The sequence below is a fragment of the Dama dama genome, chromosome X (assembly GCF_033118175.1).
Source record: "Dama dama isolate Ldn47 chromosome X, ASM3311817v1, whole genome shotgun sequence".
Lineage (NCBI taxonomy): Eukaryota > Metazoa > Chordata > Mammalia > Artiodactyla > Cervidae > Dama > Dama dama.
The window spans coordinates 22,805,149-22,818,299 of NC_083714.1; the positions used below are offsets into that span (position 1 = coordinate 22,805,149).

At 44.2% G+C, this 13,151-nt stretch overlaps 1 protein-coding gene across 1 annotated transcript in view; it reads right to left on the minus strand.

Moving 5' to 3' along the window:
• Positions 1-2,749: 2,749 nt before the first annotated feature.
• The window catches only part of KIAA1210 (KIAA1210 ortholog), a 43,783-nt gene continuing 33,381 nt past the window's right edge, over positions 2,750-13,151 (minus strand). Inside the window, exons 8-12 of the mRNA XM_061137526.1 lie at positions 10,680-11,583; positions 7,789-10,469; positions 6,496-6,659; positions 4,633-4,738; positions 2,750-2,922 (exon numbers count right to left, since the gene is read on the minus strand). Of these exons, the coding sequence (XP_060993509.1) occupies positions 2,750-2,922; positions 4,633-4,738; positions 6,496-6,659; positions 7,789-10,469; positions 10,680-11,583 (4,028 nt within the window). The remainder of the gene's footprint in view (positions 2,923-4,632; positions 4,739-6,495; positions 6,660-7,788; positions 10,470-10,679; positions 11,584-13,151) is intronic.

Sequence of the window (13,151 nt, forward strand, 5' to 3'; positions counted from 1 at the left end):
GTCATTAGGAAGGTACATTTGTCATGAAAGGAGATACAACTTATTTAATGGTTTATCATTTGATTTAAACATTTTAAATATTTTTAGACATGTTATGTGGATCCCTAACTAAACTCTTTTTTTTGAACATTGCAAATAGGACAAATGTTATGGGCAGGCCAGATTAAATATCTGCTTTATTACCTTTTCCCCTTGCTCACTCTGTGTTACACTTTGTTACCTGAGCACAGCGGGGCCCCTTCCTTTTGATAATGGCTTGTTCTAGAAGCCTATCTTGCAGGAAGACTCAGACCTAGTCCCTGAGCCAGGCTGCAGTACAACCTCCATCTTGTCCCCTCTACTCACCTGTCTGCATTTTCTCTTCCACCCATCTCTTTGCTCCTTATGTGTTTACACACGTGAAAACCTCCTCTTCAGTACTACCACTCCCTCATATAGACAGCTACCTGGAGGCCATCAGCTTGGTCAGGCACACCTGCGTAGGGGTCCTTTCTGCTCCACACAACCTCTCAAGATCATTTGCTCTTCTGACAACCCTTGGGTCTAAATTGTCAATAACCTATTCAATTTCCCTTCCCGTGTGACAGACAGAGACAAACTATAGAACAAGCTTTATTGAATTTATTTGCTTTGCATACAGCAGAAATCAAGAATGCTAAAAGAAGCTGAAAACCTACCAAAACGTGCCTTTATGCATTAAAAAAGACTTAACCTCTTTACTTAAAACATATTTTTTTTGTTGTTAACTGTGAAAAAGAAATTGTTAATGGAGAGTTCTCAGAGTGAGAATAACGTAATTGTGGTCCAGCCTGAGAAGAGGGGGAAGGGAGGTGTAACAGTTAACCTACCACAAGATTTCCTGGGTAAAGGTATCTACCTTAATGAACTGTTCACTATGGAAATACAACAGAATCAAACCCAATCAATCAATCAAAAACCTAGCATTATCAAAAAGGCAAAAATATAGTATAAGGAAAAATATTTGTTTTATACAGAAAATGCAAAATCCAGCAAATGATTGTACAGTATCACATTATACCATCATCAGGAAAACCAAGCACCAAGGGTTGAAATTACCTCTGCCACCCTATAGCCTCTGAATTTTTCTTGCATAAGGCAGCACCCTACTCAGAATTTAAAGGCACAGTTATGTCTAGGGCTGCATTTCTGTTTAAACAAAGTAGCTCCACGGTGACAGAGGCAGATACCATGAAAGGTATAATACTAAGACACTTCTGGGTTCCCTGAGAAAATGAGCCAGGTACTGTCCAGGCATCCAGAAGGAGCTCTCCCTTAGTGTTTAGTGTGTGTGTGTGTGTGGCAGGTGTGTGGGGGGGATGGAATGGAGGGCAAGGACTTGGAGTGAGTGGTTCACTGGAGAGGTAGGAGCTGTCCAGCCTAGTGACTGTTGGGTGTGTGTGCCTCTAGGAATGAGGGCAGGGAAAGGCTAATTCAATCACTCCAGGCTTCCTGTTAGCAGAAAGCCACCTGTCCTATGGCTTTGAGAATTCAGTCTTGCTTTGAGCCCAAATCTTGTGAAACAGAGGCTGCTGAGGGAAAGCAACAAGAAACTGGGCTACTGGGAGCCAGGGCATAAGACAAGCTGTCCAGGAGCCCCAGACTTCCTTCGTGGAAGGCTTCCCATCTGCCTGACTAAAAGCACAGCTTTCGGCCTCTGTTGTGATGTGCTGTGCTTAGCTGCTCAGTTGTGTTCGACTCTTCACGACCCCATGGACTGTAGCCCACCAGGTTCTTCTGTCCATTGGATTTCCCAGGCAAGAATACTGGAGTGTGTTGCCATGCCCTCCTCCAGGGGATCTTCCTGACCTAGGAATCAAACCCAGGTCTCCTGAATTGCAGGCAGATTCTTTATTGTCTGAGTCACCAGGGAAGCCCCCATCTGCAGAATTTTGAATTTTAAGAGGGCCTTAAGTACTTTAAAAATAGGATGTGTATGACACGCAATATGCTTCTGAGCAACTAGAGAGGACCACAGTGGCACTGGGGTAAGAGGTCAAACACTGGAGGGCTAACCCCTCAGAGGAGCATGATAGTCCCCAAGGAATGTTATGCCTCATAGGAGGGTGCTCACAGCTGCCAGACTTTCGACAGGTTGACATGCAGCATGTGCAAAGAGAGCTCTGTATAAGTTGCAGGGGTTGGGGGCCCTCAGGGATACAAAGAAGGTGTTTCAAAGGGCAATGGACAGACTGGGGAGCTGGCTGTGCAAATTTTTTCTTGGAAACCCAGAATTTTCACTTCTATCAATACCACCTCTTCTTAGGAGGCTTTACAAAGTTCAGAGCAGCAATGAAAGAACTGAAGCATTGAATTAGGCTCATAAAACATACAAGCCAATCCTTGGGCCAGATCATCTGGACATTTCCATTAGAATGAATTTATTTGAACAAGGGAAATGCCTACCTCTTAGTTGCACCAACAAAATGTTTTAGCTTTCTCCCTTCTACAGCCCATGGTCCAAAGTTAAAGATTTCTCAATTCAACAGCAGTGCAAACATTTTACATAGTTTTTATAAAGGAAATGCTGGGTTTTCAGATGCTGGCAGTGACTGTACTGAAGGTTAGGCATTCATGGCATCTATTTCATTCAAATAATTATTAGCTTTAATGCCCATTTTAAGGCTCTTATGCTTAATAAAAATGGCTACAGTAAATAATTCACTACATGGCATTAATATAGCTATTGGCAATTATAATTTGAAATGCTGATACTCCACCCAGGAGCGGTTTATTGCATTGTTTCTGCTATATGGCTCCACGCCTCAGCTTTCTTCTTGGCCAGGGAGAACCAAACCGGCTCAGCTGGTTCAACTGGCTGTGGTAGCATGGCTGGAAGTGTAGCAGACCTGGTTTCTTTTTCCATCAAAGGTACTTGAAGTATCTTCTCATCTTCAAATCCAACTGGAACCAAACCATAGCAAATAACATAAGCAGTAAGAAGCCCCAGAGATACTGAAGTATGTTTATGGGATGCAATAAAATTTTTCTTTCTTTTAGGTTTCCTCTGGTTTGTAAAAGTCAGTGCATGGGCAGTGGTATGTGAAAGGAGTAATGTCAATATGGCCAGTACCACAGAGGCCTGGGCATTGGAAGGCCTGAGAATAAATACTGCAACTGTAACTGCCAATCTTTGGGTCGTTATTATTGGACTGTCTTATACTTTTGAACTGAGACCAGAGCGGAAACATGTTATATGGTATCCATTCAGTTTTTAAAATTTCAAATAAGGTAATATTGGTTTTGTTTTGCCAATCCCTTATATTGTATGAAATCACTGTTGATGACTCAGTAGGTCCACCCAGGAAAAGTCTATGCTAAATAACATTATATCAACTGCTCCTACTGAGCAGACTACCTCGCTATGCCCCAGTTCTAAAAGTACCTCCTCCCTCATCCTGCTTTACGGTTGACTGACTTAGTGGCTTAGTCAGCCAGTGGTTCTCAACCCTGGACACATATTAGAACCACTTAGGGTCTCTTTGGGACTTCCCTGGTAGCTCAGATGGTAAAGCGTCTGCCTACAATGTGGGAGACCTGGGTTCAATCCCTGGGTCGGGAAGATCCCCTGGAGAAGGAAATGGCAATCCACTCCAGTACTCTTAACTAGAAAATCCCATGGACTGAGTAGCCTGGTAGGCTACAGTCCATGGGGTCCAAAAGAGTCGGACACGACTGAGTGACTTCACTTCACTTCACTTCAGGGTCTCTTTAAAAATACAAATGCACATGCTATTTCGTGAACCAATTGAATTAGAATCTCCAGCAATGGATCCAGGACTATCTATAATTTTTTAAAAATCACATCAGGTGATTCTAATACATAGTAAGAGTTGAAAACCACTTGATAGGAGTACCATGCCCATGAGAGGCTTAGGTCACTTGACCTAAGCAGGTCAAGTGCTGCTATATCATGGCCAGTGGATTCCTAAATTCCTAGTCTAATTTCTTCATGAGATGGACTAAGGAAGAGAACAAAGATGACTCAATATAAACCTATCCTCCCCTCTCCCTACTCCTTCTAGAAAAAAAAAAAATCCCTCTGACCCATAACTCTACAGATGAGACCCCATTTGATTTTATCACAGCACAGTGGTTTTCTCAGCTTTCAACATGCCCCACCTCTCATACCTCTGCTCAGAATATGGAGGAGTTGAAACAAGCCTTTTAAATAGTTTTTAAAAATTCAATACTATTGGGCATTTATACCAGATTATTTTTCACAGTTTCACTGGGAATGTAGAGGGTGAGAAAATACCGCTTTGCTGTGAGCTCGAAAGTGGCTTGGTATTCTCTCCTTTTGAATACCAGCCACAGGAACGTTCTAGTGCATGATCACAATTTTGTTCCTATACAGATTCCTTGATGGGGTAAAAGACTGAAAGGCTCTCTGAAAGTTACACACTGGACTGATTTATATTAGTCATAATAGTTGGATTTTCCTAAAACAAGCTAATATCTGTATCTAATGGAAGTACTATGAGAGAATCACAAGCTGATTTGGCGGAAGAGACACATATTGCCTGAGTTTGAAATAGGAAGTTTCACATTCTGTGAGAGCTCTTTTGGGAGTGGAGGGATAGGGTATTTTTGTTGTTGTTGTTGTTGTTTTACCTGTTTTGGTAGACTTCGGAGGTTTTGTTGGTGCCACCTTCTCTTGTCTCTTGACATCAGAAGTGAGAACCATTCTTGGTTGGCTTTCACTTACAAGGCCAGTTCCCTTTAATATAAAAATGAAAACAGAAAGATCTTATAAGTCCTGACATGAAAATAGCAAATTACTTACTCAGATCATAGGTGCACATCCCGTCCTGGGTATTATAAGTTCAACATTAACCAAAAAGAAAGAGAGAGAGGTAAGGAAGGAAAGAGCACAGAAAGCACCTAGATTCAGAATTTAGGATCACAAAATCTAAGCTGGTTCAGCTTTATCACCTTTCTGAGCTGGGAGAAAAGGTTATCTAACCATATAAACAGTGTAAACAGATTAACATGAGACTTATTTAGCCCAACTACAACCTTTTCTCTAGCAGTTTACCAGCACTTAACAGAAAGCTAACTGAAATGTGATGGTTGCAAACAAATCTTATCAATTAATTGGCTTCCATAGATTTCTACACAACAAAACTTGTTTACATCTTGTGTTCATGTCTTGCATTAGAAAATGATACAACTATAGATCTTTTCAAAATGGTACATTTTAAGCTTTTCAAATTAACCTCACTACAACTGATCTAAATTAATTGGTTTACATATCCTAGTGTATTTCCCTCTGACAAAACTTTAACCAAGGTAGACTTTTCTACCTGTATGATCCTGCTCCCATAAAAATAATAATGATGAAATGAAAAGATCTTTAAGGCAAAAAGTGAACGCAGTTTTTCACATGATCCTTCAACAAATTCTGTAAGCACTTAAAAGTATAGGAACTTAGACATCTCTTGTTAAGTAAACTTCATTGAGTTTTCTTGAGGCAGTTTTATGCAGTGTTGACAAGAAGGGTCTTCATTCTAAAACTTCCAAAGACATTGCAAATGGGACATTAAAAGCAAGACGTCATCCTATCATGTTCTGATCCATTAGCCTAGTTCATCACATAATTTCACTTTTAATCTATAGGGAGGTGCCAGACCAAACCAAATCAATATATGGAAGCCCGAACACCAAACATTACCTTTATTTACATAAAGGTATATCATTATGTGCTGATAATGGAAAGGTGCCCAGAAATAAAATGTTAAGTGAAAAAGAATATAGTTTAATTCCACTCATATTTTCTTAAATGCATATACATATTTAGAGGCCTAAAATATTTGTAAGAATAGTTACTCAACTCACCCCAGTGGTGACCTTTGGGGTTTTCTTATATCGACTTATGCCTCAACCAATTTGGAGGAATCCTGTTCTAGAATATTTAGAACAGGATTTGATTTATAGAATCTTCTCTATGAACAGACTTTTGGACTCTGTGGGAGAAGGCGAGAGTGGGATGTTCTGAGAGAATAGCATTGAAACAAGTATACCATCAAGTGTGAAACAGGTCACCAGCCCAGGTTGGATGCATGAGACAAGTGCTCAGGGCTGGTGCACTGGGAAGACCCAGAAGGATGGGATGGGGAGGGAGGCGGGAGGGGGGATCGGGATGGGGAACACATGTAAATCCATGACTGATTCATGTCAATGTATGGCAAAAACCACTACAATATTGTAAAGTAATTAGCCTCCAACTAAAAAAAAAAAAAAAAAAAGAATCTTCTCTACGCATCACAAATCCTTTTCACAAATCCTTTAGGAACATAAAGTGGGGGCACCTTTCTATGAGTACAAACCAAGTATTTCCCCCCAACAGTCCATTTGCTTTGATTAATGCACCCAAAGAGGTGGGGAACTGCATGTCTGGCCAAGTTCCTAATACAAGCTTAATCAATTGGCTCCAATGACCTTTTGAAGTGCTTTGTAGGCTGCTCGAGGTCCTACTCCATGTCTGGGTTCTTTCTTCTCAGCCTTGGCTGCAGCTCTACTCTTGAGTCTTGGCTCTTTGGGAGGAATGTTGGCCTGGAAGCTCCCCTGCTCCTGCTTTATCGTGGTTATCCAAGCTGGCTCTGAGGTGGCATACTCTGACCGTCGACCAGGAGCTTTCCCTGAGAAAGGAATAAAAGAAAGAACTAAAGTGAGGCAGGCTGAGTCTTGAGACTGACTGGGACCTACCTACAATAATGTCTTAAATGGGATCTTTGTTAACTGCCAAGTGAAAATAAACAACATATAGAGAAGGGCTCCATTCTTTAGTGCCTTCCCCACAACTTTGAAAGGCAGGAACGCCTTGAGTAGATAAGCTGCACTTCAAAGTTTGTCAACTGTCCTCTTACTGGTCCCTTTCCCTCCCTTGTCCATCTCTCTTTCTATCCCCAATTCAGGTAGGACAATGGTTGCCAAGTGGGCTAGAGAAGTTCCTAGGAAGCCAGATGATTAGGCCACTGATGTCATTTCTCTAACTCCAAGGAAAATCTTATTGCATCTGTTACTTCATGGTCTCTAATGAAAGTGTGTGGTTATGGATATGGTTATAGGCATGTACAAGACTATGTGATGATAATTCTGAAGGTAAAAAGGCTTTGAGAAAGATAAATGCTCAAAAAGTCACCTAGCTCTTGATTCTTAGACATTTCAGGTGAGTTAAGAAGCTGTGGAAGTACAAACATTTACAATAAATTAAGACTTCAAGCTGAGAGTCTGAACATAGTGCTCTATTAATGAGTTGGCTTCAAAAATATACATGGGGGACTTCCCTGGAGGTCCAGTGCTTAAGACTCCATATTTCCACTACAGCAGGTTTGATCTCTGGTCATGGAACTAAAATCCCATGTGCTGAGTAGCAATAAATTAAAAAATAAATAAATAAATAATAAAAAGCTACATGGTGTTGAAGGGAGCATAATGCATGTAAAGGTATTTTGAGAAAGGCATAAAATCCCATCTACATGTATATGGGGTAAGGGGGATGGGGAGATGGTTACATGTCCATTACAGAATGTGGACAAATGTTCAAAGGAGACCCCCTTGGGAAAGAGAAGACTCCAAGTTAACCATCTCCAAATCTATTTATCTAGAATAGAGCATTATTTCTGCCCCTAAATCCCCAAGCCAGCCCTATCAAAGCCACAAGGTAATGGGCAAGGCTAGAACAGACTTCCTTCCATTCAAGACTTTTCTTTCTGGTTCTTTTCTCTTCTTGGTACCTGCTACCCATGTGGGAAGATAAAGACTCACCTGGGATCCTGTAAGCAGGTTGCTTCTTGGCCATGCTTTCAGATTTGGGCCTCCTCTGTTGCTTCTCTGCCAAGTCATATACTGTGGTGAGGTTTTGCCTGGTGCCCAGGGTCCCCTTGGAAGCCCTTCTGATTGGCTGGGGTGTACCTACAGAGGATGAAATTGAGCCCAAGGAGGGTGAAGAAAGCTTGGTAAAACCTTGTTTCCCACCCTTATACTTCTGTGAGGAAGAGGTTCTTCTCAGTCGGACTCCAAAAAGCTTTTCAACATCAGCCCCGCTGTTGGATGAATCTGAACGGCTGTTATTTTGATCATCGCTCTCAGGAACTTCCTCCTGAGAGGAACTGCTTCCAGAAGTGGGCGACTGCAAGGCAGGAGCAGCGGCCAGCATGGGCTTGGTAGGGGCAGTTGTGACATTCTTAGTGAGGTCTTCAGAGCTTTGGCTGGGTTTCTTGATTTGGTTTGGAGAAGCCAGGTCTCTGGGTAGAGACCAGCAGCTAGAATCACTCTCCAAAGTGGTTTCCTCAGCGGCAGCACTCACGGGACTTGGATAAACCTGTTGCTGGTGTTCAGGGTCTGCAGGAGCCTGAAAAATTTGTTTGGGAGGCAGGTGCTGCTCAGAATCGCTCTGCTTCACAGGTGCACTCACTGGGCCTTTTGACAGCATCAGTGGTTGAAACTCAGCTCCATCTTTGACTTGGCTGGGGTGTTTGCCAGGCAGCCACTCTTCAGAACTCTTCCATTCTTCAGGAGAGCTCTCAGAAGCTGAGGAGGTTTCTTGCTGGTACTCAGGCTTCCCCAGTGTGTGGGCAAGATGTCTGGGAGGGAGCTGCTCTTTCAAACTGCTCAGCTTCGCAGGGGCACTCTCTGAATGGGAGAGGACTTCTTGCAGGTCTTTGGGTTTCCCTGAGCTTGGCAAAAGGCTTTTCATGGGCACTTCCTTCAAAGAAATGGCTCCCTCAACATCTATACTCTCCCAGCCTGAGGAAACTTGCTGCTCCACTTTAGGCTTCAATGATTTGGAAGGTGGATTTGAAGATGAAGGATCCATGCAAGCTCCCTCCTCTGTAGCAGGCCTCTCTGAAAAGACATGCTGTGCCATATACTTCACGAATGACTGAGAAGGACGCTTGACAATCACCGATTTCTTAGGTATGACTTCTTTATCAGCCATGCTCTCTAGACGTAAGGACATCTCCAGAACTTTAGACTTTTTAAGCACTCGGCTGGGATATATGGGAGGCAGTGGCCTTCCAGAAATGCCCACTTTGGCAGCAGCACTCTCAAAACTCAATGATATTTGCTGGACTTTCTGTCTCACGATGGAGTAGGGATGTTTGTCAGGCAGCAGCTCGGTAGATGCATCCCCTTCAGTGTTGACACTCTCTGGACCTTCAGTGATTGCTTGTTTGACTCCTGCTCTCATCGGGGCCTGAGAAGTCCCTCCGGGAGGCAGCGGCTTGATGATAATGCCCCACTCAATGGCAGCACTCTCTGGACCTTCAGAGGCTGGTTCCTCAAACATGGGGATCTCCCAGGACTGCTGGATGGTGGGTCTGGGAGGCACAGGCACCCCCAGACCGCTCCATTCTGTGGGAGCACTCATGGACTCCAGCGGAATGCCCCGTGGCTGGAATTTAGACTTCACCAAGAGCTGGAGAGGCGGCACCTCCACAAAGCTGCCCTCCTCAACAGTAATGTTCTCCAAGGTTTTCTGGGCTCGAGGCTTTGTCAAGGGCTGGGGGGAATATTTGGGGAGCAATTTCTCCACCAGAATGATCTTCTGAGCAACAGAACCCTCCAAACCTGCAAATACACTCTGTTCAGCTTCAGAATAAGTCACAGAGACTTGTTGCTGGTCCAGAGCTCTCATCGGGGGCTGAGAAAGAGGCTTGGGAAGCAGTGGCTTCGTAGAAATGCTCTTCTCAACCACAGTGCTTTCTGCACCCATGGAGTCTTGGTACTCAACTGATGGCCTCACCGTGGCCTGGGGAGGACATGGGAAAGTTAGCAAGTGCGCAGGTGTGGTCTTCTCAACATCGGGGCTCTCTCGACATGCAGAGCTTTCTTGCTGAGCTGCTGGTTTCACTGAAGGCTGAGAAGGATGTCTCGGAGGCAGCACCCCCGCAGAAGTCATCCTTTTAAATGTCATCTCTCCTGGATCCAAGGAGACTGGTGGCTCAACTTTTGGCCTCATCAGGCGCTTAGAAGACACTCTGGGAGGCAGTGGCTCCATGGAAATGCCCCACTCCATGGCCACGCTCTCTGGGCCTGTGGAGGCAGATTGCTCGAATTTAGGGCTCACCCAGGACTGGAAAGTGTCCCTGGGAGGCACCTGCCACACAGAAGCACCCTGTACTTCAGGTATGGTCTTTGAAACCAGGGAGATTTCTCTGGGGTATTTAGGATTTGCCACAGCCTGGGCAGAGGATCCCACGGCCTGGTTAGGGGGTCCCATGACCTGGACAGGGGGTCCAGGAGACACCTCTTCCTTGGTGTTATTGGCACTGTTGTACTTCTCCACATAACTATTTGATCCCATGGAGACTTGGTCTTCAGGCTCCCCCACAGCCCAGGAAGCACATGTGGGAGTCAGCGGCTCATTGGAACCACTCATCTGTCCCAGGGAACCCGATTTTGTGAAGACTTCTTGGCCATCTTTGGACTTGCTCAGGGACTGGAGAGAGGGTGTGGGAGCCTCGTGCTGCTCAAAGTCACTGCCCTCTTTGGAAATGCTCTCGGAATCAGAGAAGACAGCTGTGGCTTTAGACTTCCCCAAGGACTGTGAAGAATACCTAGGGGCCTGCTGCTGCTCGGGACTGCTCAGTTCCACAGCTGAACCTTTTGATTCTGGGAAGACTTCTTCATTCCTGTGCATCTTGGAGGGTGGGGAAGAATGTCCAGGAGCCAGCTGTTGCTCAGAATCACTGTCCTCCTCTGAAGTGCTCTTGGGATCTGAGATGATGACTGTAGCTTTTGACTTCCCGAAGGACCATGAAAGGCTTCTGGGAGGTGGTTTCCTGGCACAAAGGGCTCCCTCTACCAAGGCACTCACGCTCCTGGAGATCCTCGCTGTTAAGGCCTGCAGAACACTTCTGGGAGGCTTTTCTTTGAGGGTCTCTTGAGTGGACTTCATTTTATATTGGACACTTCTCACATCAAAGCCAGAAGCTTCCCTTCCTGGCTGGCTCTGAGAAGGCTCCATAAACATCTGATCATCCACTGCCACCAAGAGAGTATCTTGGGGTGTAAATAGCCTTCCTGCCACATGTGATAGAGCAGCCCTGGCTTCTGGCTTCTTGGCTCCAGAAGTCCCATCTTCATGGGATGGTGACAGACCACCCACCACGGGCTCTTCCATGTCTTCAGGCTTGAGTTGTGATGCTAACGCTTTTCTGGTTTCAGAATCTGCCTCGGCAATTCCCCTTCCTGGGTCATCTTTACCTGGCGGCAGCTCCTGAGTAGTGCTTTCTGTCTGCGGTGGTGTGGGCTGCTCCATGACTTGCTTCTCCAAGGACAGTTGCCAGAAATGGCAGTCCCTGGCTTTGTTATCATCAGGTGGGGACCCAGCTCCATCACTTAGGCCAAGCACTCCAGTGAATTGTTTAAAGCTTCTTTCTTTGTATCCACACTCGCTCGTTCCTGAAGTACTTGAGCTTTTCTTTTCACGGCGTTTCATGTATGCTGCTGGAAATGGGTAACTCTGACTCTCAGTAGCAGCTGTGTTTGTAGCCTGATCCATTGTCTTCTGTTTAGTGATCTCAGTCTTGTTGCTCTGTTCCTGGCTTGAGGCACCTGTACCAAACAGAAGGAAAGGAAAAATGTGTTCTTTTGATTTTCTAAAATAAGAATACTCTGCCCTGGCCCAATGGGTACCTATTTGCTATTGAATTCCCTAGTGTAGAGAAGTAGCTACTCAGAAGATAGAGAACAACTAGGTCACTATTAGCCTTCTGCAGTTGGAAATTTTTAAATCTAAGTGAAATTCAGTTTTATGAACTGATTCCAAGGTTGGCACATCACCATCATATCAACAGTCTGTTCTACCACTAGAAGTGAGACACATCAAAAAGCAATTTTTGAACTTGTAACAATGATTACCTTTTAGGAGACTGACTGGGGCAAGGTGAAGGGAAATTTTACTTCCTCCTTAGTATTTATATTTTCTACTTAATTCTACTTAATTTTAACATGATATACAGATATTTTTATTTTTTTAAGAAAGGTGTCAACAGGGGTTATCTGCAAGGTAGGATTATGCTTCCCCACTTCTTCTGCTTTCAACTCTCTTTATTAAAATAATCTGACATAATATACATGCAAAGAAATTCTTGAAAAGCCTTAATATTTGCACCGATCTACAGGCTTCAGGTCAAACACAAGGCAGCAGTTCTACAGGTTGGTCTTCTCTTCCCTAGTAATTTTACTATGTGTGTTCTGTCGTGTCCTACTCTTTGCAACCCCATGGACTGTAGCCCTCCAGGCTCCTCTGTCCACGGGATTTCACAGGCAATACTGGAGTGGGTTGCTATGCTCTTCTCCAGAGAATCCACGTCTCCTGCACTGGCAGGTGGGTTTTTTCAGTTCAGTTCAGTTCGGTTGCTCAGTATGTCCGGCTCTTTGTGACCCCATGGACTGCAGGACGCCTGTCCATCACCAACTCCCGGAGTTTACTCACACTCATGTCTATTGAGTTGGTGATGCCATCCATCCATCTCATCCTCTGTCATCCCCTTCTCCTCCCGTCTTCAATCTTTCCCAGCATCAGGGTCTTTTCAAAAGAGTCAGTTCTTCGCATCAGGTGGCCAAAGTATTGTTTTTTTTACCACTCACTTTAATCCCTGGGTGAGAGGGCCTTGGCCACCTCCCCTCCATCATCCACTGGTCTCTAGCTCCATCTAGTGGTTGCACATTTAGAATCTAGAACTGGGCACAGTTGCGGGGGCGGGGGTGGGGAGTGGAGGGGTGCAGGGAGCTGCATTCCAAAACACTCCCATGACATGGAAAATCAAAGTATCTGCCCTCATGGACACCGAGTAAGTTTTATCCTCTGTGTAAAAGGGACAGCTATTAAAAATAAATATGAAAAGAGGATAAAAAGAAAGATAAAAGTCACTCATCTAATTTCTTTGTTGTTGTTATATAGAAGAGTTTTGTGGTTTTGTTACTCTTCATGGGAAAATGTTTTTAGAGATATCCTGACTTTGAATCCACATGTGAAACCCTTTATGGCAAAAATATGAAATAACTATTTGACTTAATTTGTGGAACAGGAATTTTGATTTACCAAGTGTTGCTTGAAATTAGATTGCCATCAGCTGGAGCCAATACACACACACAAACACACAGAGTGATTTTTCACT